This window comes from Sphaerodactylus townsendi, linkage group LG09, assembly GCF_021028975.2.
Source record: "Sphaerodactylus townsendi isolate TG3544 linkage group LG09, MPM_Stown_v2.3, whole genome shotgun sequence".
Lineage (NCBI taxonomy): Eukaryota > Metazoa > Chordata > Lepidosauria > Squamata > Sphaerodactylidae > Sphaerodactylus > Sphaerodactylus townsendi.
This window is the reverse complement of record NC_059433.1, coordinates 51,198,427-51,224,591: the sequence shown is the minus strand read 5'-3', so window position 1 is coordinate 51,224,591 and position 26,165 is coordinate 51,198,427. Positions and strand designations below refer to the sequence as shown.

At 40.0% G+C, this 26,165-nt stretch overlaps 1 protein-coding gene across 5 annotated transcripts in view; it reads right to left on the bottom strand.

Annotated features, from left to right (window-relative positions):
* Nucleotides 1-13,832: 13,832 nt before the first annotated feature.
* Nucleotides 13,833-26,165, bottom strand: part of ASXL3 (ASXL transcriptional regulator 3) — a 124,640-nt gene continuing 112,307 nt past the window's right edge. For all 5 annotated transcript variants that reach the window (XM_048507519.1, XM_048507517.1, XM_048507518.1 and 2 more), the window contains one exon: nt 13,833-24,835. In XM_048507519.1, coding sequence (XP_048363476.1) covers nt 21,188-24,835 — 3,648 coding nt within the window. In that variant the 3' untranslated portion in view covers nt 13,833-21,187. The remainder of the gene's footprint in view (nt 24,836-26,165) is intronic.

Sequence of the window (26,165 nt, the reverse complement as noted above, 5' to 3'; positions counted from 1 at the left end):
AGAATTGGGACTATTTTTAACAGTGAACAGGCACTACTTTCATTTTTGCCAAACAGCTACCATTCGCACTGAGATCTTTTGGTGAGATAGCGTATAGATATTATTAAAAAGAAGATGGTCAGACAGCAGTCTTAAGTACTTAACTAGTAAGTCAGATTGCTCAGGAAGGATTTATATGTAAATTGCTTTTAAATCGAAGAAAGATAAGGTTATACGATGTATGTTTTCTCTGCAAAAAGGATAAACATTTGAATAGTTTCTTTTCTTTTTTAAAATGCTGGTCTAGATACTAATGGTAACAGTATAATGTTAAAGATAAATTCAGGAATGGGTTCTGGGTGGAAAGTCAAGGGGTTTTTTGATAAGTAGTTTTTAATATTAGGGTAACTGGATCATCGAAGAGTTGTGTGTATTGTTTTAGTAATAATGTGTAGTTGTCAAAAATTAGAATAAATTTGTTATAAAAATTGTACTTTCTTTATATAGTCTCCCTAATTTAATGATAAGAACAGATATTTTTTCCATGCTTGCAGAATAATTAACTTGCACTTCTCCTGTTCTATACCAACTACTTCTCCATCCCCACCCATTCCAGCAAAGATGGGCTGGAACTACAAAACTATAGCCAGGCATGCTTTTATTGTGCTCCATTTCTTCTCAGCTAGTGGGTTTCCCCCTTGAGAACAATTACCTGACAGAATGCAGAGAACCCTTTAGGCTGTGATAAACATTTATGGAGACAGTAAAGAGCCAAATAGGAAATCAGGAATTCCTGACTGCCTCTAAGGAGAACTTGACACACACACACACACACACACACACACACACACACACACACACACACACAGAGAGAGAGAGAGAGAGATGCAACAATGCAGTTGAAATGAAAAATTCATATATAAATTGTATTTATATTTTACAAAGCTTTTTCAGCAGCATACTTATATTTCTGTGTCATACTAGAGTAGATTTTATAGCAATCATTTACAAGTGGGTTATGAGATCCTGCAGTGAGGAGTATTAATGAATCCAGAAACAGAAACAGGAAGTTTCACACAGTGTTGCACAGAAGAATAAATTAAGGTACCCTCACAGCTATTTTCTGTATGCGAAGCTTTCTTTCATTACTAGAAAGCACTTTATTTCCAATTTAAGACAGTAGTTCTTAGTCTGTTTAGCAATGTCCATTGTTATCACTTGAACTTCTTGCATCAGTCTCCAAGCTACAAGTGTAGGTGTTGCAAAAATATAGCAGAATTGGTAGGGGAATGCACTTTAAAGGACAGTAAATCGATTCCCCTAATGGGTCTTGGGGCTAATAGTGTAACTGTTCCTGTCTGGAGAAAGAAGGTGAAATAAGCTGTGTGGTTGGGGAAAAGTATGTGGGAACCACTACATCAAGTCCTCTCCACTACTAATCTGAAAGGATTCCTACTTTGTATATTGGGCTCTACATGCATTGACATGGTTAATAGACAAGGCTGAAGAATGTGCAAGTAGCCATGTATGTAGCCTATATGGATCAATGTGTACCTGAATAAAGAGTGAATGATTGTACCTAACTTATTATAACCTTCACACAGGTTTCCATTCAGAAACTTAAATGAGGTCTCTTTCACATGTACCCTTACTTCTGATTCTCTGGAATCTAGCAAATGTTATTCTTGGATGATGGGTACATGCATATGGGTACATGCAAAACTGCATGCATATTAGATGAAAAACAAGTATAATAGGGGGAAGTACATTTCTTACTGAAACCCAAGGAAACGAAAGTTAATGGGTTTGTTTTAATTCCCATTTTAATTCCAATTTTCACTTCAAAATGAAAGGACAAGAATGTTTGCAGGGTTCATTTTAAAAAAATGTTTTAAAATAACTGCATAGTCTTAAGGAAAGGGAAAACAATATTCTTGGTTTTATCCATATACCTAATTATCAACACAGCCAAATCCATGGATACTTAAATCCAAACACTAGAACTGTGAATGGGAAAGGCAGATCTTTCTACAAACCTGAAAAATGCCCTAATTATGCAGCAAAATCTGAAATCCAAAGAACTACACACACACACACACACACACACACACACACACACACACACACACACACACACACACACACACACACGGTGATAAAACTCTCCAAGATAATAGAAGCATTACTGGTAGGTTTCAGAAATTAATATCAGTGGCTGTTGCTAAGCAATCACGCCGTATTGATGGTAGCTATTGCTTTGACTCTTAAAAGCTTAGACTCTGAAATTATTGGGGCACTGTGGGGTTTCCAGGCTGTATGGCTGTGTTCCAGTAGCATTTTTTCCTGAGGTTTCGCCTGCATCTGTGGCTGGCATCTTCAGAGGATCTGATGGTAGTAAAGCAAGTGGACTATATATACCTGTGGAATGTCCAGGGTGGGAGAAAGAATCATTTGCATTGGTTAACAAGTGTAAAGGGTGCAATTAGCAAGTACAATTTGCATGTGTTGAGTGGAATCCACCTATTTTAGCATACCTAAGTAACAATGAAGCATAATCAATTAGTCAGGGCATCTGCATAGTAGTTGCCTGGCATTTTAATCAATTTGATTGCTTCCTGCCTGGAGACATCCTGTGTCTGGGTGGTGTTCACTAACCATTGTCTTGATTCTAGTGTTTTAAAGTACTGGTAGCCAAACATTGTTCATTTGCATGGTTTCTTCCTTTCTGTTGAAATTGTCCATGTGCTTATGGATTTCAATGGCTTCTCTATGTAGTCTGACGTAGTGGTTGTCAGAGTGGTCCAGAATTTCTGTGTTTTCAAATAACGTTCTGTGTCCAGTTTGGTTTATCACGTGTTCTGCTATTGCTGATTCTTGCTGTATTTGCAATGCCTTTCATGTTCTTTGATTCGTGTCTGGGCACTGTATTTCGTGATCTCTATGTATGGACCATGAAATTATTGTTGATCTCTAAGATGCCACTGGACTGAAATCTTAACTGTTCACAGCAGAGGTAAGATTTCAATATCACATTCATGCACCAAAAATCTGTTAGCGTGACCCTTAAATTCAGTACTTTTTTTTTACATTAATTGTAGTTCAACACAACTAAAGTCCTTCAACAACAGGTACCAGTATCCCCTTCATGACAGTTTAGCAATCTTAAAAATGTAAAATTTTCAATAGCAGCATATGGTTGTGAAGATGAAATTTATATATTAAACAGGAATATTCGATAACCATACTAGCAAGATGTAATGTTAAGTCTGCTAACATTTGCAAGCATCAGCATCTTAGTAGAATAAATAAGTGGCTAACAGCCTAACCTTAGCTGCCCATATAGTGTAAAATGGTGTACTTAAGTTAATGGTGTTTGGCTAGCTAGCTTATACCTGCCAAACATCTGTCCTCATTTAATTGAAATGGCAAAATCTACAACTGTCATGGGATTAAAAAAAAATCCTCAACTCACACCTGTTGAAAAATAAGGAAGTCCTTCTCTGCATATTTTATCTTTTGAAACTTTTGACATGACAGCCACTAAACTGGCAAAGCTGTCAGCCAAACTTAGAAATTGTTTAATGGTAGGTACATAACAGCCCGTTAGCTGAGGTTTGCCTGGGATTCTGGCAGGTGTTTACAGGAAATTTTGCTCTGCCTGTCATAGCATATAGGACAGCCAGCACCTGGCAACCTCCTCCTGAACTTATTATTTAATTGCTTGGAGGCAGCAGCTGCTAACCTTGTTAAGTAAACAACAAGTTCTGCACCTGCTTGAACAAAACCCTGACCTCATACTCTACCAAGCAGGTGACAGTCAGGTAATTCAGCTTCCCTGCCCAGGCACACAATGGCCTGGGGGATTAAGTAGGAGTCGATCAGCATTGATTTGTCCTTTCTTTTCTATGGCCGTTTATGCACGGCCTCCCGATTACCAGCGGCCGAGTTTAAGCCCGCGTGAGTACGAAATTCTTCGCCGCAGGCGTCGCGGTGAAGACGAGAACGGCAGAAGGCGAAGGCGTCGCCGCGGGAGCGCCTGTTCCTCCCTCCCACTTACCCGTGTAGACGTCATAAATTAAGCCTGCGGGCGTCGCAGCCCACGCCCGCGCTGCCCTCAGAGCCCTGCAGGTTGTTGTTTGCAGAGTGACCTGCAAGGGGCGCCCTACTTGAAGCGCGTTCAGGGTCGCCCGCTGCTCGCGTTGCGGCAGCGGCGGTATGCAGAAGCAGCGGCCTGGGGCGTTTTTAAGCCCCAGGCATTAAATTATTTGGGCCGTGCAAGAAGCGATTTCTATGATTTCTTCTGTATCTCTCTGGAAAGAAGTCTATTCAGGCAAAAGAACCAGGGACATCACTAATTAGATTTCTGCATTATGGTCAGTTCCACCTGCCATTACTTACACACATGCTCGCACACACAAATACACAGAGCAACTGAGTGCTGCAAGAGTAACGGCACAAAATGTTAAAAACAAAATTTAACGCTAGTATTTTCCTGAGAGACACGATTATGATACAACATGATTGAAGTAAGAGCATTAGAAATGCCTTGAAAGAGACTTTGTTCCATAGAGTAGAATGTGTAAGAGCTTTGGGTTGTACATAGCATGAATTGACTCTAATTTGCATCAGATCTGACCCTGAAAACCATTGCTTTCAAATGTCACTGATGACTAAGGTCTAGGACATCTCACTGCTGGGTAATAAACCTGAATTTATAATAAACCCAGAAGATGGGGTTTGACAACCTGAATTAAGACCAAACTTCTTTATTTCCCCAAAAGTGATCTATTATAAGGTCCAAAAACAATCTGTGTTTGTCTGACTCTATAAAGATCCATATTAATGCTAGAGATTGATTTAAGAACTGTCAGAAGAGTGTATCCTTCTTTAACCAAAAACATTACACCTATGCATATTTTTGTTCTAATAAATCACTCTACTCCTTACAGTTTGTTTAACCTGTATTATTGAAGCAAGACTACATGGAACAGTTGACAGTGTTTTCCTCTCCTTTTTGAATGAACAATATTCCAATTGCTATGTGCCCAAAATACACCCCAGGCTGACAAGTGGCTATTTTATTTTGACAAGAAACCTAGCAGGAATAATTTCCAGAGGAATAAATTGGGAGAGCTGTAGGTTGTGGGGTGGTTACAACGTTGGGGTTGCAACACCTTCAGTGGCTTGCAGATGGTTTCTTGACTGAATTAAAGGGCTGGTTTTGATCTTGAAAGCTTAAATGGTCCAAGTCCAAGGGTCATCTGGACCTTAATAATCCCAAGCAGGTCTACTCAAAATCCTCTTCAACTCTACTCAGTGGGACTTGTTCAGGGGCAGACATGGAAGCCCAAATGGATCTGGTAAAGAGCATTTTCCTTTTGCTGTCTCATGCCCATTCACCTGATGAAGAGTTTAAAAGCTTTCTGGACAGGTCGCATTCCCCCCCCCCCCCAAGTGAGCAGAGCAAGGGGCCCACTGCCATAGTTCTCCTCTCCAGACTTGTTACACCTGCTCCTTCCACAACCTGTGCATGGTGGAACTGATGAGGGTAAGTGTGGGTAATGCTATGTTCTCCCTTGCTGTCTGTGTCACAACTTGTTCCTGGGCCATGTTCCTTTTCACTAGCTGCACTATACCTGCACAGGACAATGCCAGCCATTGCTGTGCCTGGGCTCCTACTCACATATTTAAGCCCTGCTGTACCCATGCTCCTGCTAATCAGCAGCACCATGCCAGCACAGGGCAAAGCCAGGTGGCACAGTACCCATGCTTCTTTTTACTGGACTGGGTGAAGTGTGGCTGGCAAGGAGGAATATAAGTGCTGCTGGTGTATGGCAAAGCTAGGCACCACTGTGCCTGTGCTCCTCATTGCTTGAATGGGCAAGGGCAAGTATCGACACAGCAGCTCCTGGCTACCTCTTGTGTTGACAGCACCCATATTTCTCTTTGCCAGTGCGTTCAGGAAAGCCTGACATGCTCCTCCACACACCCTCCCATTATGCTTTTATACATCTTTTCCTCTCCTGGAAGCTTCTGTGTTGCCACCACAGCTATTTTTAAACATGGTTTCAAACAACTCATGATCACATAGGCTGCATGATAACTTTTCCAGTAGCATGAAGCCAATTTAGGACCTCGAAAATCTTCACTAGCTCAATTGAGGGCAGGAAGCATTGCCTTTGCTCAAAATGGGTGAATATGTTTTCTTTCAGTGGAGTCCTCTAAAAATCTTGAAGGTGGGATAAAAGTATTTGTAGAAAGTGCTCCTCCATTTGGTCATACTTCTATTTAAAAAATGAAGGCAAAGGTGCACATTTGCCTTCTACCTGGCAAAAGGCAATTGCGGCATGTGCAAATTCAACCCTTCCCCAAAGTATCAGACAGCCTTTAATGAAATGTGTTTAAGACAGAAAGAGGGCTGCAGGCCTTTAACCTTGGACTAGCAGAAATGTTTAGCAGATGGAAACACTTCATGCCTATTTTAAAGAGCCAGTCAGACAACTCACAGGTGATCATAGAACAACAGCAGTGATTCTGACTACTTTGGGTTGCATTGCACTTGTGGTGGAATAGCTTATCTGTTTAATGATATTAGCTTCCCCCCCCCCCCACCTCAGAATCAGTTCTGCAGAAGCTACGGTTTTTACCTACAATTCCCTAATCTTCAGCAATGCTGCCCTAACAAAGCAGTACTGAAAGATAATTATGCACAATATTTACATTAATCATCATAGGAGAAGTACTGCAACTTCAGTGTTAAACTGTCATGTCATTAGCCATGATTGTAACAACCGTATCCAAATGTACTAAATTGATGGTTAGTTAAGTGAAATAATATGCTCTCTAAAAGAGATGATGTTGCCCCCTAGTGATTAGCTCCTGTACTGTAATAATCCTCACATACTTTTGAAAGCAGCTTTGAAAACTATGAAGCGAAAGAAATATATGAGGAACTAGGATAAGATTTAAAGGAACAGTGGCATGAAGTCTTGGAAGTATTCATAAACATAAAATGTATGCAGGAAATTCTGAGAAAGTTGTAAATTCTAGCCAAGCTGAACCAAATAACCGTTGGATCAAATTTGTGCTGGATAGGATGTAAAACTATGGAAATTGTCTTTCACTGGAAGCAACATATGACTGTCTACTCTCCTGTATTAAGATGCCAGCAAACTTTTTGAGAGGCAGCTTTTGCAATCAATGGCTAGCAACAAAAATTCAGCACTGGGAACAGATTTGGCTGTACCATTATACATTTCCTATTTTCTTGGGGAAAAACCCCCACCAATGCTAAATTGTAAAGACTAAAACACCTTCCAGCTCACCTGGGCAAATTCATATGTAATGATGAACTAAAATGACTTTTCTCTGCAAGTGTTCATCAGCCCCCAGGGAAGTGATCTGCTTTGGTCAGCAAATTAACATTAGGATCCTACTTGATAGCCCTTTAAAACCAAAACTGTCATCTGACCCTCCTCCGTCCTCTTTACCCATGCAGTGACTTAGATTCAGGCATGCCAGGGGCTTTGTTAGCGTCTACTCAGATGCCTGGAATGAGTTCATAGGCTGCCTGGAATCTGATCTTCTTTTTAAAATAAGCATATGAAAAAAAATAAGCAACTGGGTAATTAATTTAAAAAAACACTTGGGTAAAGTAGTTGAAAATGCTTCTAAGTTGTGGGAAAGGAATTAGAATTATGACTAGAAATCAAGTGTAGTTTTAGTAGCAGAAAAATGGATCACCTATTCTAGAAAGGTAAGAGGGCAAACATGATGTGAAATTTAAGAGACCTGGTCTAAGGCCATTTCCTCACAGTCAAAATATCCTGGGTTGAGCAAGAAAAATTGTGCAGCCGAGAATTCCACGTGGCTCCTGGTGCTAAAGCAGGCCTGCCCTGGTGTTACCCCAGGATTTTCAAAAAATCTCCAGTTTGGAGGTTCTTTTAAAAAATCCTGGTGTGATCTGCTTGTGCCTGCTACCATGTGAAAAAAATCAGAAGCAGGACCGGTTTATTTTTCCTGCCCAGCTGCCTGATCTCCCCACCTAACATTAATTTGAAGCTTCCCCTCAAAAACAGCAGCCAGTCAGAATGTGGGACACCGGGCATGCTCAGAGATGCTTGCAGCTGCCACTCAAAAAACAACAGCCAATCAGAATGCAGGACACCAGGCATACTCAGATATGCTTCCGAAGCAAAACACGTGCCGGCCTAAAGGGTGATGCTGGTGTTGCAGAAATGGAGAGCCCATTCTCTGGCAATAGCCCGGTCTACCTACAAGAAATTTCCAGGAGTTTCTATTCTGTTCTTATGCTCTCAACCTGCTTACTACAGCAGAAGATTTTCAGCTCCATAGCCCAAGAAGAATGTGTTCTCAACATGATACAGTAGCCCTGCTGAATGGAAACTCATTTCCAGCCACAAGAAGACCTCTGATGACATTGCCTCCCCTGGTTATCTTAACCCAGATACTCCCTTCTGTAACTAACTTCTCCTGACCACCTTACAAGGAACTCTTATTATTTCTCAAACAATCCATCTGGACACCTCCCAAAGGTTGTCCTAACACCCCCAAGGGTGGTTCTTCTTCACCCTATAAATATCCTACCCTCCAAAGGGCCCATCTTTCTGTCTTTTGTCACTTTGCCTAACGCATTGCCCCCTGGAATCAGACGCTGGCCATTTGTTTCTAAACCCCAGATCTTCATGTCGCAATCAGGCCTTATTACCCATACCTTTTTCTATTCCAAACCGATTTTCCAATCTATTTATATCTTAGGAACAGTGTGTGTGTGTGTGTGTGTGTGTACTGCATTGAATCAAATGCTTGTGAACCTCTTACCCTACAATAAAGATTGTCAAATTTGCATTATATTCCTCTCTGTGGATTTTCTTCCAAGAGCTGATATTCGTATGCATAGGTATTAAAGACTCCCTGCACGGTCTCTTGCAATATTAATAAGCAGTCTGTTCTGAGCTAATTTTCCTCACATTATTGAGAGACTGTGTCTCCATCCTGGGTAGCACTGTGGCTGTTACTCCTTATTAGAAGACTTGCTATATATTATTACAGCAGACTGACTGTGTGCTTTGGTTTCTACAGGAGGCATATTATGCTACAGTGTCATTATTTCTTCTGCATGGATCCAAAACAGAAAAACAGACAAAGGAAAGAGTAAGATCTTACTCTTGTTCAGCTGATAGAGCTAGTAGTACAACTGAATGCAAGAATGTCCCAAAGGAGATGCTGTTACATAATGTCTAGCTGCAAGATTCCAAAAACCCCTGGTTTCTCTAATCCAGCTGAATGATGCAACTAGAAGCAATGCTTTCAGAGGAGCTAGAAGCTGGGGCCTTTCCAGATGACCCCCCCCACACACACACACTTTTCTTGCTGTAAAATCTTGTAATTGCAGTTCATTATCAACCACATAATATAATTTTCTTGTCTACCGGGATGGTATCCTTTGCTGTTGGAAGTAATGAAGATTATTTTACCAACCTGGGATACCCATATTTGCAATCTGCACTTTAAGGAATAACGAGAGAGAGAAGATAGTGTTTTGAAAACTAAATATTTTTTTAAAAATCCTGACAAAATGGCCCTTGCAATAGCATAATCAAGAATTCAGATTTGATTTGCAAAAGCTCATATTAGAGTAAATGTTGTTCGTCTTTAAGGTAACACTGAAAATATGTGCTGTTTTGCTACAATTAGCATAGCCACCATCTCTGCAAATCTCAGAGACAGCCGAGTTTAACGACAAATGTTTTATACCCTAACTCAGTGGGAAGACTGGATATAAGATTTTCCCATTCTCAAACCCTGCTCTGACAGCTGTAGGTGGTGCTCATATAAGTAGTTATCTCACAGCTGCAATCCCATGTGAAGTGATGGCTATTCTTGCATGCACTAGGTCCTAGGAAATGGCAACAGGAGCCCAGTACACATGACCAAGGGAGAACAGGAGCACTGGCTCCGCATGTTGCCTCATCAGTGCAGGGACTACCACATGGATTAAATGGCAACATAATCCCTCACTCCCTGTGATGGGCAACATAGGCTTTGGATGACTAGGTGATCATGCAGAGGCATGGGTTTTGGAATTCTGTAGTTTATGGAACAGAAGGAGTGATCCTGTGCTCTTAAGGGTATGTTGTTCAAGTATGTAGGCCATCTGTATTTTCTGTATTTTATCTGGCACCAGTAGCTAATGGAACTGACACAAAGGGAAGGGGTATGTAAACTGAGCTGTCTTTTTATTTTTGCAGATCCACTTATTATTAAAAATAAATGAGATAAAAAAGAAAGGACAAGAAAGAAAGAAAAAGACAGACTAATGATAAAAACAAAGGAGGCAGCTGTTTCCAAGAGCTCAACAGCTTATGCACACTGTTGATTCTGGAGTTCTTCAGAACTAGTTGGTTTAAAATCCAGACCCATCCAGTCCACCTGTCAAATTTAAGGCCCCCAATATCTGGAGTGACAAGAGCCAAGAAAAACATGCTCTACAGACATCAAGGTAGCCTCTATCAGAAATGTATAGCCTGGGAGCACTCAGAGGCTCGGCCAGATTGAAATGTCATTTCACTGGAAGTCCTAAACTATTGGGATTAAGCATTCATGCCGAGGGCTCAGCTCACTCAGGAGACTGTATGTGTGGTGCATGGCAGGAACTCACAGCATTTCCCACCAACCTATTTCAGCCCAGGTGTCCAGTAAATATGTAAAAACACTTGCTGATCTGATACTTTCCAATACAGAAATATTCTTATCAAGTATATGCAAGGCCTTTTGTTTGGTTGTCAAAAACCACAAGATTTTCTTAGAAGATTGGGACTGTTTGTTTACCACCAGAAAAGTTGGTTGGATTCTATCCACAATATAAATGCAACATTTACAGTGCCATCTTCAACAGACTTTCTCAGAATCCTTCTCAGGTCTCTTCCATTGGAATTACCCTCAGAGAAATATTCTTAGGATTGCACTGTTGATTCACCAAGCATTTATGTTTCCAGGAAACACTATTTTTCCCAGTCAATATCCATGTCAAATGATTTGTATTATCATGTCAAGGTAGTCTAAAGAAGAAATTCTTTTATAACAAGGTATTGCTTAAGTCTCCAGACTACCTGTGCACACTAACTTGGTATCAGTTAGTCTTTCACTCATGTTTTGTAAAAAATAAATCTTATCACATTCTGAACAGATCCATCTTAAACCTTTTATACAACCTGAAGCAATGGGGACATTCTTATTTTTGCTTTCGATATAAATTAAAATCCTGTGAAATCCCATGTGGATATACTTTGCTAGGACCTGCACTGGGGTTCCATTGGGCCCATTCTTTCCACACTGAAGATATTCGTTGTCTGCAGATGCTCTGTGTACTAGACACTGTTAACATAATCAATAACATCAGCCCATATTGATTGGTTATTTCACTGCAGAAATAAGAATGCCAAGATTCAATTGATTAACATTCGTACAAGGCATAAAATAATTTAACTTAATGTATTTTGAGACAGAACTCATGCTATTATTAGTGCTGTATAGTAGATTCCAGTAGATATACTACAAAGTAAAGCTGATATACTATATGAAATTTAACAACAGAATCTCTGATAAGTTTTTATGATCCAGAACTAGTTCTGTCTCAAGGTATGATAAACACTCTGGTATCCCTTGCCAGTGTAGCATAAATTGTTGCTACTGTTATCAAATAATTTTTCACATGCAATTGCATTAATGCTGGGCAGTACATCACAAAGGACATTCACAGTGCAATGAAGAGTTTGAAGAAGAGGAGTTTGGATTTATATCCTCTCTTTCTCTCCTACAGGAGAATCAAAGGGGCTTACAATCTCCTTGCCCAATGCTAAACAGTTACACCTTCTAAGTCCATTGGAGTCAACTGGCTTAAAACAGTATATATTCACTGTTTGTTACACTAATTATTAGAAACATAGAAAGTGCTAACATTTTATTTTACAGGAAATAGGATTGCTTATATCCTGTGCTATTCCTCCCATTCCCTAACTTTTTCTCACAGCAGGAGGATCAGGAGATAATGGATAAGCAAATGGAGAATTCACCTATCCATTTTAGTCACTACCTGAGAAGTTTCTCCTTCTCAGTTTAGCCAAGTAATCGAGCAGGAAATGAGTCCTGTCACTTTCTCCTCAATCCCTGCTGCTCCATCAGTTGCCAGCTTGAGCCAGTGAAGTGGAACTGCTGGAGTCAGGTTGTTGGTATGGAATGTGGGACAGGGGGAACAGTAACTGCATAGAGTAGCTGCAGTCTCCACGATGGGAGGATGGTGAGTGGAAAGCACATGGTGAGCTCTGGGTGCTGGCAGTTTGGCTTGGTTTGCCAACCAGATGGCTCAAGGCTCTGTCCCTGCTTAAACGCCACCAGTGTTCAGCACCTGCTTTCCCCTGACAGGATTTTTCTTGCTCTGCTGGAAATGGAGACAAGAGTAGGTAGAATATGCAATGAAAGAATTTCCCCAGGAGTTTCTCATGGATCCCTATTTGTTGCTTTATAATTGCCCTTGATTCAAATAATAATAAACATGATAATGATAATAATAATAATAGTTTGGATTTATATCCCCTTTCTCTCCTTTAAGGAGACTCAGAGGGGCTTACAATCTCCTTTCCCTTTCGTCCCACAATAAATACTCTTGTGAGGTGGAGGGGGGAGGGGCTGAGAGAGTTCTGAAGAACTGTAACCAGCCCAAGGTCACCCAGCTGGCATGTATTGGAGTGCACAAACTAATCTGATTCACCAGATAAGCCTCCACAGCTCAAGCGGCAGAGCGGGGAATCAAATTTGGTTCTCCAGATTAGAGTGCACCTGCTCTTAACCACTATGCCACTGCTGCTCTAAGTGTGTTTACAGAGCTTGTGAAATACTGAAAGTAAACGTGCAAAACTTTTAAGCTTCAAGTCATCCATTGTAAGACATTTCTTAACATTCTCTACTTTCAGCTTATGATCTAAACTTACTGAACTACTATGCCATATGAGAAATGAATGTTTGTGAAGGGGGCAACAACCACGATTGCTACGTTTTGGTGAGGAAGTACAAGGCATGTATGACAGGATTGCACTGAGGTAAGTTAGAGGTTCACAGTTGCAATCATTAGGCACCAGCCTTAATCACAGTCATCTGGTAAATACTGTATATTAACTTTATGGAGTATTGTGAAATAGGATTACTACTGACAGAAAGGAGGGCAGAATGAACTTGGCCACCTGCCAATAATAGGATATGTGTAACTTCACTGGCAAAAAAATCATGCTAACCAACTTGAAGACAGTCTTTTTTATTAGAAGGCAAAACCCTTTCTCTAATCAAAGCTTTTCACACACTTTATTTTCATGTAACCCTCACAACAGCTATGTAAAAGTAAGCGAGTATCATTATTTCCATACTTCAGCAGGTGGTGAGACAGACTGAGAAACAGCATCTTGCCAAAGGCCACTTGATGAATTTGTGATAGAGGTGATATCTGGACCCCTTCCAGATCATAGCTCATTCTCAACCCTTATACTAAGCTAGCTCTCTCATATTTACAGGAATGGGGCAGATGTTTCAGTGTGGTAGTATGTTTTGTAGCCAAGCTTAGTCTCTATTTGTCTGAAATTCTAAGATTGTGTCAATATTTTACAGAATGAGCCAATCTGGGGTCACTTTTGAGAACAGGTAGAAAAAGTGATCTGTGTACCATATACACCCCTAAATCTTATCACATAGAACGTTCTCATTCTCCTGGTTCAGCAGCAAAGTCCAACAAACTTAGCTTATTTTCATATAATACACTACAAAAGAGAAGGGGGAAACAAACATGTATTTTTAGTTTTATTTTCTTCAGAATATTTTAATATTGAAGCCCAAATTGTTATTTTCAAGGGCCAGGGAGGATAGAGAGCAAACATGTAGACAGAACAAATCTTAGTTTATAGTTGTTTGATCAGTAAAGTTTGTATGCAACACATGGTTTTCTAAAAAAAAAAAGACAAACAGCACCATTGATGAAAGCATGATCCCTGAATTCTAAACCAAACACTGTCTTAAAAAAAAATAGTTTAAACCCCTTTTTTTCACTCAGTCACATTTCGTCAGGAAATAAAGCAAGCATAACAATAAACCGTAGCAATGCCAATGAAATCAACAGTTCCCCCTTCTGAGAATTTTAAGAACTTGTCCTATGGGAATAATTTTTTTCTTTGGTAGAGGACTGAAGGGAGATCTTATTTCTCTACATGTGGATGCAAAATATTGATGCATGGCAAGGACAGCCCAACCCACATGAATGTCTATTCTTGATGCAAGCCAGATATGGGTTGATTTCACATTGCTCTTATCCTGGGCAGGAGAAGTACTACCCTAAAAAGGCATTGAATGGCTAGTGTCAAAGAGATGTAAACATTCAAAAATACTGACAAAATAAAAAAATGTACAAAACCCGGTACCGAAAATGTCAATCGATTTAGGTTTTTGAAAAGCAGAAAAAATAATTTTACAGCAGTACAAGAGAATTATGGCAACAAAGTAAAGCACTTTTGTAACATTCATCAACAGTACAAATACAACAAGGTATTCTACAGGCTAAATTATCTTTTAACTATCAAATATAGTACAAAGCGAAATATGTGCTATAAAAGAAGCAGCTCCTTTAAATTAGACTAAAAATACTATTTTGTTGGTTTTACAAGACAAAGCATGATGACTGAAGACAACAGGATCTCCCCCCTTCGATTCAGAAGCATTTAGCTACACAGGTCCATGACAATCCACTGAACAGTATTATTGGCATTGTCTCCATTGATGTACACAGCTGTGGCTGTCACCTGGCATCCGCCATTCAGTGTCTAATGCATGGCCTCACATGTGTTTGCTATGATGATCCTGTGAGGTGGTGATTCTGAGCTCTTATCAAGTGTTTATCCTGGGACTTCACCATACTATGCAAAACCAGAGGCTATAACAACTTCTCCGAAATTGTGCGTGTGTTTGTAAGGGCTGCAGCATAAGGTAATCTCACTTTAGAAACTGCATTATAAAGCACCATATGCACCAGTTTAGAAACTGAGCAAGAAATTCCAGGGTCCTGAAAGCAGAATTCAGTCATTCACTCTGACAACACATACCACTTTAAGAAAGAAATCTATAGTACAAAGGAATACATTTTGCTTTATGGCTCAACCTTCTCCCCCAAATTAATTAATTTCATGCACTACATCATAGCAGATAAATGGAATACAAAATGGGGAGTGCCCAGTTCATCAAATCTTCACATAGTTCCAATAAAAGTACCGGGAATTTCTGTTTAGAAAAATCATGGCAAGAACACAGCAAATACCCCAATATCATGTACAGATTTCACACATTTTTAACAAAATATCAGAGAAGTGGAAGAACACAATAGAGCCTTTTAATTTCTCCTTCAGAAAGTGCTGAAACTAAAGTGGAAAGATTTTGGATATTTAAAAAAATCAGATATATATCACTGTGGATCGATGGGTATATTATGGAGATGTCTACACCAGTTCATTTCCCCATCTGTTATTGAGAGAAAGAAACTAGGACGTCTGTACATTATCCTAGGGTCCTGTATCCCTTACTAGTATTCTACTTTCTGATACATCACATGTAAATCAGATTAGATTAATACCTTAGGCGTATTCATTTATTTAGGACAGTTATATTCTCCTTTAGTATGTTGGTGTTAACAACTACCACCAATCAGCCTAAATGACAGAAGCATATTATTGTTAGTGTGTTTACATGCCTTGCAATACCATCTGGGACGGAAGTCCCAAGTTTGTTTACACAGGTATTTCAGGATGCAGATCTACTGTTTGAGCCCGACATAACTGTTGCAGAAAACACAAATGTTCCCATGTTAAATATTACTATGTAAACATGGGTGTAGGGGGTGTTTTATTAGTGTTTCCATCCAACTCTTTATGTTAACCTAGGGGCATTTTGGTGAGAGGAGAAAAGAAACTGAACCCCTGTGGCCAAGGTAACCAGGATGAGAGTCCCTGAATTTGATTCAGTTATACATATGTCATTAGATGGAGCAAAATGCTTATGAACATTCAGATATTCTGCTCCAGCTCATCAAACATAACTAGAACTGCACTGAGTGAAGTTTTTGCTGCATTGCCATACCATCAATGAAACTACAAGTGCAGCACAAGAAGATAGGGAGCATCAGTCTGAGCAGCAAGGATGCATTTATTGTCTACTCCTGTGCTCCAATTTAAAGGAAGGGGAGAGAGGGGGCTTTGATAGTCCTTATTGATTTCAGCAAAAACCAAATCTGAGGGGTGGCAATGTGACACTACCGCACCAGCACGTTCACTACAGGATTCCTGACTGGCTGGAATCAAGTTAAAAATCGACTTGCTGGTTTCGAGTTAAAAATAAGATGGTACCAAACCAGCAACAGACTATGAATAGGCATAAAAACTGTGTATGACTGGGAAATAAAGTTTTGTGCCACCCCCCAACAGCATGGGAAATCAAACATCACAAAATCAAAATCAAACATCACATTGGCTTGAACTCTTGAATTATTCATAGTGTTGTTATTGAAGATAACTTTGCAATTATTGTTATTGAAGATAACTTTGCAATTAAGTGCTTATTTAAGGAGCCTCAAGTACATACTGCTACATCTAAGAAGTAGACTCATGGAAGAACACTTCTGCGTCTCCAGAACCATATCTTGCAATGTTTTATAATTGTGAAGGTGAAGGTGCAAGCTTTCACAGTTCTGCTTCTTGGATGTTATCTTGCTCATGCAAATAGACCCAATCACATGAGCCAATATTTGCAAAAGATAGCTGGTCACACCAGTTTTCAGCAAATCTTAGAAACCTAATAAATTGGACAAACTTCCTATAATAAAGATGATATTTGGACAACTCTCTCACACTGTCCCTTACCAAGGCTATTGTTCCAAACCTCCTCAACACACCCCAGAATCTCCAAATTTTTGCAAACTGCATTAAAATTATTTGCTATATGAATGACTGCATGTGTTCTATTTTCTTAAGAGCCCACAATCCTGAGAGGAGGATGTGTATACATATGTATGTGACATGCACAAATACAAACACTAGGAAAAGAGACAAAGGAAAATGTGACAAAAGGTACCGGTGCAGACATACCCAAACACACATGAATGAAGCTGTGGGCTCTTAAGTTGCTTTGCCCCCTTTTTAGTGCATAAACCTATCAAACCCAGTGCCATAAACTATGCTGTCAAGGCTGAATCCAGCAACAGAAAGACTGAAATGTGAACAACATAAGAGAAGAAGAATGCAGTGTTAATCTTGAACAAATACCTGTAATCATCTATACATGGACAATTCTCAGAAATTAATCCTGCCTCCCTCAGCCGTTTCCAAATAGAAAACTAAAATTCCAGGAGTAACATAAGGAAACATGGTTTGAATTCCACAAAGGAGATGCTTGGACAGACATGGAATGATACATAGCACCATTATGTTCAATGCCCATTTGAAAGAATACTCTCTCCTATACTAAATAAAGCAACTGCAGCCATATTACCTAATACATGCACACACACTCACATACAAACACATCCACACACATAGCGAACTGTATGAACTTTTCTTAATCACATACTTAGGACTAAACTAAATGTAATGATTAGCCAATTATGGAGGGAATGCTTATCTCTGGGCTCTTCTCCACACAGTGGGCTTGCAGAGGACTAAGAAGCAGAGCAGGGGAGGTGGAGTGGAGTGGAGCTAGAATGTGAACATGCTTGATATCAATGTATTGATATAAGCACTTAGAAAAGTGAGGAGGAGTCAACAACAAGGAGGAGGATGAAGGGAAAGCATACAAAGCAGTGCAAGGGGGTGGAGGGTGAGACTAGGCAGGATGGCTGTGGGTGGAGGGAAGAGGTTGGAGGCAAATTTGTGCCCACTGGCAAATCTATCCGCTCTGGCTGTAAAGCAAAATTAAATTTGTGCTAGAAGTGGTCTTGCTTGCAGCAAGGAGAATGAAAAATGAAAGCGGGACTTGAGGAAATACATTCATACAAGAAATCTTGTGGCAACGCACATTTGCCCCCATTGCACAGCAGATGCCTTGTGCGTAATCAACCATTGTTTAAACCAAGATCAGCTGCAATCCTATCCATACAGAAAGCAGGCTGAGATTGCTAAGCCCTGTCTACTGCTGTCTCCCCAGAGATAAGCTCCCCATGTACTTCTCAGCCAGGTTTCAATTCCAAAAAGGGGGGGGGATATAAAGGGGGATATGGCAAAAGTGGATGATGTATCACAATTGCTGTTAAAAGAAGACTCAATCCTTAGTTTCTACATGATACACCTTGCCCAAATTTAAACACACAAGTCAACTACCATCCTTTCTCGTTTGTCCCTCATTCCAATAATTAAGAGAGAATGATTAAAACTGTCAAATGTTATACCAGCCATAACCCAGGAGTCCTGTTCACATGCTACAGAAAACACACATACATCCTGCTTTTACATGAGCACATTTGTTTGTAAGAGCCAACATGCATTCACTTTATGAATGAAACCGGGAACCAGTCTCTGGATAAATGTGGATTTTGTATCACACATTCAGCTGTGCAGCCATTGACTGTGACATGAGAATTATTCAGCCTACATACAAAGAATAATCAAATGTATACCATACAGGGATTGTACAGGTGTTCAGTTTAACCTGTGAACAGGGTGAGACAAGTGGTATAATCTGGAGAAGGCCACATGTCAAAGTTCCATTTAAATCTATGAGACTTGCTCCCCAACTATATGCATGTTTATTGGGAAGTACATTACAGTTCAGTGGGGCTAATTCTCAAGGAAGAATGCATAAGCAGACTTAAGTGCTTAGCTTACTCTAGACTGTGCCCATAATTTTTTTGAGCTAATAAATGATGTTTTCCATCTACCAGTTCTTAGGTCAGATAGAAGATTTTACTCTAGCTATAAATTAGTCTCTGTGGTTATTTAAAAAAAAGAAAATACCCTGACTTCATCAGACATAATCCTGGCTCCAGTATAGGCAGGAATTTAACTGGAACTGGGGTTTTATCCACTGCATATATTCACATCAGAATTATAATTTAAGTTTCTCTTAAATTCAACTAAATATGCAAGCACATGCATGTTGAACAATGGCTGCCTTTAGTCATCCATTTTGCACATTACAAAAACATGCTTTTCAAATGTATTTTTAAAAAATTATCTTCAAGGATACCTGAAAGTGCTGGAAACCTGCAAGTTAATTCTCTCCAATGGAGTGCTTTTAAGCTACAATAGACCATTGTCTCTCAGTATCTGTCTTGATGAGGCAATTGTAACTGTCTAGTTCTTTCACACTGTAGGGTAAAGACAATCTTACTATGAAAACTAAACAGAAAAGTCAAACCACAGTACCAATAGTTACAGGAATGTGAGCTCTACGTATCTGACCTCATTAAAAAAATAAAGCAAATAGATTTCATGGAATGGCAGATTTCATGTTAAATATGGTCCCACAAGAAAAAAAATATGATTTTCAAAATAGTAGAACCTCATTAGCATATACATGCCTGAATAGTTTATGAGTTACAGTTTTAATAATAAGCAAATTCAACATATAGTTTGATATTATCCTTTTTACGTTAATATGCCCGCTCTTTTTAAATACACACACACAAAATATTTTGAACCAAAATAATGTTGCACAATTTGTTTCAGGTAGTAAAATATTAGAAGATTTCTGTGCAGCATTTTTCCATTATAAATCTTTCATGAGAGATGGGAAGGAATTACCAATTTTTTGCATGGATTGGCAGGCATGAGGTTTGTAAGGTTCTACTGTGCAGGTAAGAATGATGTATTTCTCCCAAGTTTACTTCACAGTGGTGTTAAATTATGACAGCATATGAGTAGATTTTATTCTGCATTTTGCGTTCTCCTTGGTAGGAAAAATGATTTTTAAGATAACCAAGTAGCTGCTCTAATCAAACTCCATATTTTATGCCTTTGCAACATTTTCCTTATCAGTAAAAAAAGATCCCACAATTGCCACAGCTCATTGCCAATATTTTGCTGGCAAATATGTCCTGAATATAAACGATCAGCATAAAACACTACTAGATACAAGACTGAGTATTAAAAGATGCAGTATCCCTTTAGAATCTCTTCATCTCTCCTAGCAGTCCCACAAATACTTTTAGGGGAACTTCTCTGAAAACAAAGAGGTGATTACTGAAGTACTTTAAAATGTATCAAGCTGTAAATATATTTAAAAGAATGGTAAACTATGTGTGATTTTTTTCTTTTGTTTGCTGTTTTGGATCTACACTGTGTTTGAATCAAATGACATAATTGCTAAGAACATGCTTGCTGTTTACTTAATATGGTTCATATGTGTATATATGATAAGTATCACCATTCAGGACAAAATGTTAAGGTAAGGTTTGGGAAAGATAAAAGGATTAATACATTATAAGAGCTGAAGTTATTATCCTTTCCCCACCCCCAAACTTTTCAAATCATGCAAATTACAATTTGACACAGGTAAGCTTCTATACCAGGCTTGACTTAAATCTTTTCCAGTATAAAAGCCTGTTACAACACAGCCAAGCTCCCAATATTAGGTTGTCAAACTGTTTCATTCCTTCTTGCTGTCTATAAATGAATCATGAATGGCAGTCATTATTACAACTTCTGAATGGCATCACCCGTAAGGGTCCACAAGTGATAGCAAAACACCATTCTTTCTGCTCAGTCTCTTCATCATTGGTAAGGTTCTCCTAAATTCTTGCACTGTTTCATGCAAAGAAATCCGGAGATAATGAAACTGGTCATTCTATCAAGGAAGATAGTGGTTATCAGTTAAAAATGGTAGGGGAAAATTTGCTAGGACTTGATGTGCATAAATCGAAGTGAAAATGCAATTTTACATTTAAACACAGCAAGGAAGCTTGAAAATTTGTTAACCTTCCGGGCACATATTTGAAGGGGTTTTTCTATGCCAGGGAGCATCATGCAAGCAGAAATAATGCAATCTAAACAAAGCTTCCCTAGAAACATCTTGTATCCAAATACGAAATAGCCTAAAATGTCCTAGTTGTTCCTCCATTCTTCCAGTTTACTCTCCCCTGTTAACAAGGGATACTGCATCTCTGCCTCAGATTCTACCGGACAACTAAGCAAGCTACACACAATTTTGAAGGGCCTATGCAGTCATCATGGCAGAAGGCTCCACAGCCTTTACACACTATCATGGCTTTCAGCCTACAAGAACATTTCAGTTCCAGCTCATCTGCACTGCTGCTGTCAGCAAATTTCTGAACAGGAATTGGAGTGTTCTGAATAGAGAGGCTTGAGGCTGTGTTTGAACTACTTCCTAAAATTCCAATTGATTTTTCAATTGCAGATGCTGCCCTTTTGAAGCTTGTGCTACCAAAGTGTATAGTAGGATAATTTCCACAGAGCTGTTGCTGCTGCTGTTGCTGCTGAGTCTGTATTTTCTGAGCAGTTAATTGGGGGAAAGGCTTCTGGGGCTCAGACAGTAAATAAGATGGGAAGTCGGCATTTTTCAATGCAAAGGCTTTCAACTGTTCTTTTACTTCGTTCTGATCGTAAGAAGTTTGTTTAATACCCAGCTCACAGCTGCTGCTTAGACCCTCCTCAAAAGAAATGGGTTCAGTTTTTATATTGCTACAGACGCTTGCCTGCTGAGGCCAACTAAGTCTTTTAGTGGTTTCCATAGTAACTGTCAGTTGTTTGTGATCAGATGAAGCTTCTGCATTGGGGAGAGGAGGGGGTGGGGGAGGAGGGGGTGGTAGTGGGGGAGGGGGATGAACCAATGATTTATTCTGCAGGATCTGTGAGGCACTAGAAATGTCATCACCTTCCTTAATTTGAATGTTAGGGGAAAAAACACTCCCCAGCCTCAGCTGGTGAGCTGTGGAAACGTTGACCTCTCCCAACCCCTTCTGGTCTAAGTGCCGACTAAAAGCAAAGGCACTGCAGCCAGACGGTGCTTTTAGAGCTGTCTGCATCAAAGCTGCCGTGGGAACAGACCCTCTTGCAGCCATGGGTAGTTGGTAGAAGTGCTGCCTGTGTGAGGTACTGGATTCTGCAGGAAAGCTGCCATTTTTGTCCACATTGAACAGGTTCTGTTGGAAGCTGCATGAGGGCAACGGCCTCTTCTGCTGCTTTATCTCTGGGCTATGTGCGATTCTGCTTTGAATGGCATGCTTGTTTGGCCACTCTTGCTTAAACAGCTGACCATGCCCAAGCTGGCTCATGCTGGAACTAATTACACAAGGACCCACTTTAACATCTGTCTCCACTGATGGCTTCCCAGGCTCACATTTCACCTCCCCTACTGTCCTGGCCATTCTCTTTTTAGGATGGTTTTCACGCTTTCTGATTTGGAGTGGAGCTATACTGGCTGCTGTAAAACTTCTGCCATCTGTATTTGGAGAACTGGAAGGATTTTCAACCACATTTCTCTCAGACGTTACTGATTTACATACTGAGGTAGTTTGCAAGGGCAAGGGAAGCCTGTTAATTTCTAGCTTGGCTCCTAACCTGGGCTGTGGCAACACTTTCTCCAGTGGCAGGTTGCCCTGTAGTAACTGTGTCACCAGAGGATTGTTGGCTTCTACTGATGACAAACGACAGCTAGAACTGCCAGTGTTTGTAACTCTTTTCAGTGTTTCAGCTGACAACGTCAAAGAGTTCTCCATGGAATCTGCAACTGCTATTTTGGAGCTTTGGGCCGGCTGTGCACTAGTGGCTCTTTCTGCTGTCTGGAGAGGCATTTCAGGTCTTGCAAAATCTTCAGTGTCCATCCTAAAGCATTTGTCAGATTCATTCATTTCTGATTTAATAGGCAAGGCTATGCTGGTCACAACGTTCCTTGAATGCATCTCATTCACATGCACAAAACTTGAAGGCTCTGTTTTGACATTTTTTAAGCAGTTTTGCTCGGTGTATTCCTTAAACTTATTTGGGTTAAGATGGCTATGCAAAGACTGGTCAGTATTCATTGCCTCCTCATTATTCCAGCAGATTCTGCTACTGTTATACAGGTTGGCACAGATAGGATCTGTTTCATTTTTGAAAGCCAAAGGACCTCGTAATTGTTCAGAAAAACCTTGGCTGGGAGGAACAGCCTCAAGGCGTTTATCTTGAGGAGCTAGAGGCACTTCTCGAAGACTACTACACGATGCTTGCAAATGTTTGCCATTTTGCTTTGCCGTAACAGTGTTAAAGCCAGAACTGTGGTCCAGATTTTCACTGGTAAGAAGCTCTGGCCTGCTGATTACAGACACTTGAGGACATGCTATATTTTGTAAGGCGGTTTCTGTCCTGATAGATCGGCTGTGCATATCTGTGTTGATTTCTGAGTTTTCAACAGAAGTACCCAGGGACAAATTTGAGTTCATTGCTGTTGTTGTGTGGTCAACAATGACTTTACAAGGAATAGATCTATTCATGGGTGCTTGTGCATAACCTACTGAGGATTTACCAGACATGTCTATTCGACTTCTCATTCCACAATTTCTGTCCACAGTCTCAGTGCTCATCTTAGCAGAATTCTCATAAGAACTTGCTGCCATCACGTTACCAGCAAATATTGAAATGGAAGTCCTGCCACCAGAATCAGCTGCTGGAAGTACCTCACTGCAGTGTAAAGCTGCCCTAACAGAAGTGCTGCTTGACAAAGAACTTTGGTCACTGCACCCTGTTGTAGCTGTCTTATCAGCAGAATATCTATTTGCTGATCCCACTGGAGGAATAAGAACAGAGTTGCCACCCAAATGATTTGGCAAATTATTTGCAATGGATGAAGTTGGCACAGTGGTATACTGACTGGAAATAACAACGTTTGCATTGCTGCTTGCTATTGGCAATCTTTTTTCATCCATGGAATTTGACAGAGCTGTACTATCTACTGCAGCTGGCACGGTGGGACTCTCAACACATTTTGGCATGATGGCAATGCATGGAGTGTCAGTTCCTTGGATGGATTTCAGCATGTTTATATTGCAAGCCTTTGTGTCTGTGCTTTCAATTGACATTAAAACAGAGGACTTTTCAGCAGAACCTGCAAAAGGAAGTTCCTTAATTGCTCCTGACATAGCAGCACTACACATAGACATGGGGACTGAGGTTTTATTGTACAGCACTGACACACTGTTACTTTCTGCAGAGGTAGATGAAAGAATTTTCTCACACAAATGAGACATAGGTATGTTTTCATCAGAACTGTGTTCAGAGATGTCAGTACTAGTTTCTGACACAGTACTGGTATTAAGTGACTGCTGCAATAAAGTGGTAGTTTCACGAAGGTGAGCCGACTTGTTGCTAGGAGACCTGCAGTTAGGATTAACTATGATTACACCAGTAGAACCTTCAATCTTTGTTTCAGAAGAGGCAGAAGTCTCTAAGACTGATGGACCTTCCTTGGAGGCAGGTTGAGACTTTGTTTCTTTATTACTCTGGAGTAAATGGGCTCTCGCTTGGTGCTTTGCAAATAATTTGGCCTTTGTCTGTTCCTTGATGTGTGCCAACGTTCTTGTCTTTCCACCTTCACAGGGGCTCCCTAGACCTCCAGAGACAATGCTGGCAGCTGCGGCAACTGCTGCAGCAGCTGCTGCCTCCCTCTGTGCTCTGGCTTGCTGGGCTCTTGCTTTGATATCTGCAAGTGTTCTGGCCCCAGTGTTCCTCCCACTACTAACTGATGTGCTTGGAGAAGCCCTAGGTTCTGGTTTGGAAACAGGCTGGCTCTTGATAATAAAAGGTGGACCAATTTTTGAAAGCTGAATCTGAAAAGGAAAAAAAAGTGATTCTCAGTACATACCTAGGTCTTTATTGACATCCAAGTATTGTCCAATATAACAATTAAAAAGAGATACAATTTACATTAAAAAGTCATATAAGAAGAAGAAGAGTTGGATTTACATCTCCCTTTCTCTCCTGCAAGGAGACTCAAAGGGGCTTACAAACTCCTTTCCCTTCCCCGCTCACAACAAACACCCTGTGAGGTAGGTGGGGCTGAGAGAGCTCAGAAGAACAGTGACTAGCCCAAGGTCACCCAGCTGGCATGTGTTGGAGTATACAGGTTAATCTGAATTCCCCAGATAAGTCTGCACAGCTCAGGTGGAAGCGGGGAATCAAACCCGATTCCTCCCAAGTAGAATACACCTGCTCTTAACCACTACACCACTGCTACAAAACAAAATTACAAAAATGCATATGTTATAGATTTTACAGCACCTAAACTTTGCACAGGGTAGTAAACTGGCTACCCTCTCACACAAATCTGCAGAACGGCTAGTTAATAAGAAGGACGTCAAAGGTGCAACAGAAGAGCTATCTCTCAGTGCAAGAATAGCGGTTAAGAATAGTTGGTAATTTTTCCCATTCAAGCAATGAAATCTTTCATGAGATATTACAAGCATTCATTACGTATAATTATTGTGATTCTCAATTAAGAACTATACATAATGAATTCTTGTAATATCACATGACAGATTTCATTGCATGAATGGAAAATTTTACCAACTATCACAGGGAAAAGGCTGAATATTATGTACCCTTTAACAACTATTGTCCATAATGATCCCACTGTGTCGTTCACACAATATATAAAATATTTAAAAGCTCCTGGCAGGTTCACTAACGGGCTGTCCTGTGGGAATAATTCCACCTTCCATCACTCACTTCTGAATCAACCAAAAATCACTGGAGTTTATTTTAAATCTGTAGTCAAATTTTATGATGCTGAAGAGTTTATGCATGAGTGTGAGCCGTACACTTAGCTTCTTATTCATGGCCACTGAGTTTGTCCTGTATTAAAGGGGGGGGAGGGTTCCCTTTCCAAAAATCATGCTGCTTAGAAAGTTGCAACATCTATGTAATTAAAGGGTGTTAAATTTTTAACATCCTGTAATAGTGCAGTGACAACAATTGGCTTGCTTTCATGAATAGATCTCTAAGGATAGTGTGGGGAAACGTACTATAAGAGCATTCTCCACCAGTTTTACCTTTCTATTTCTCAAAAAAATGTGCAGCTTCCTTTTAAAATATAAAATATGGTATAGTAAGAAGGCTATCATCTTTTTGGTGCCTTACAAAGAAACAAATATTATTCTC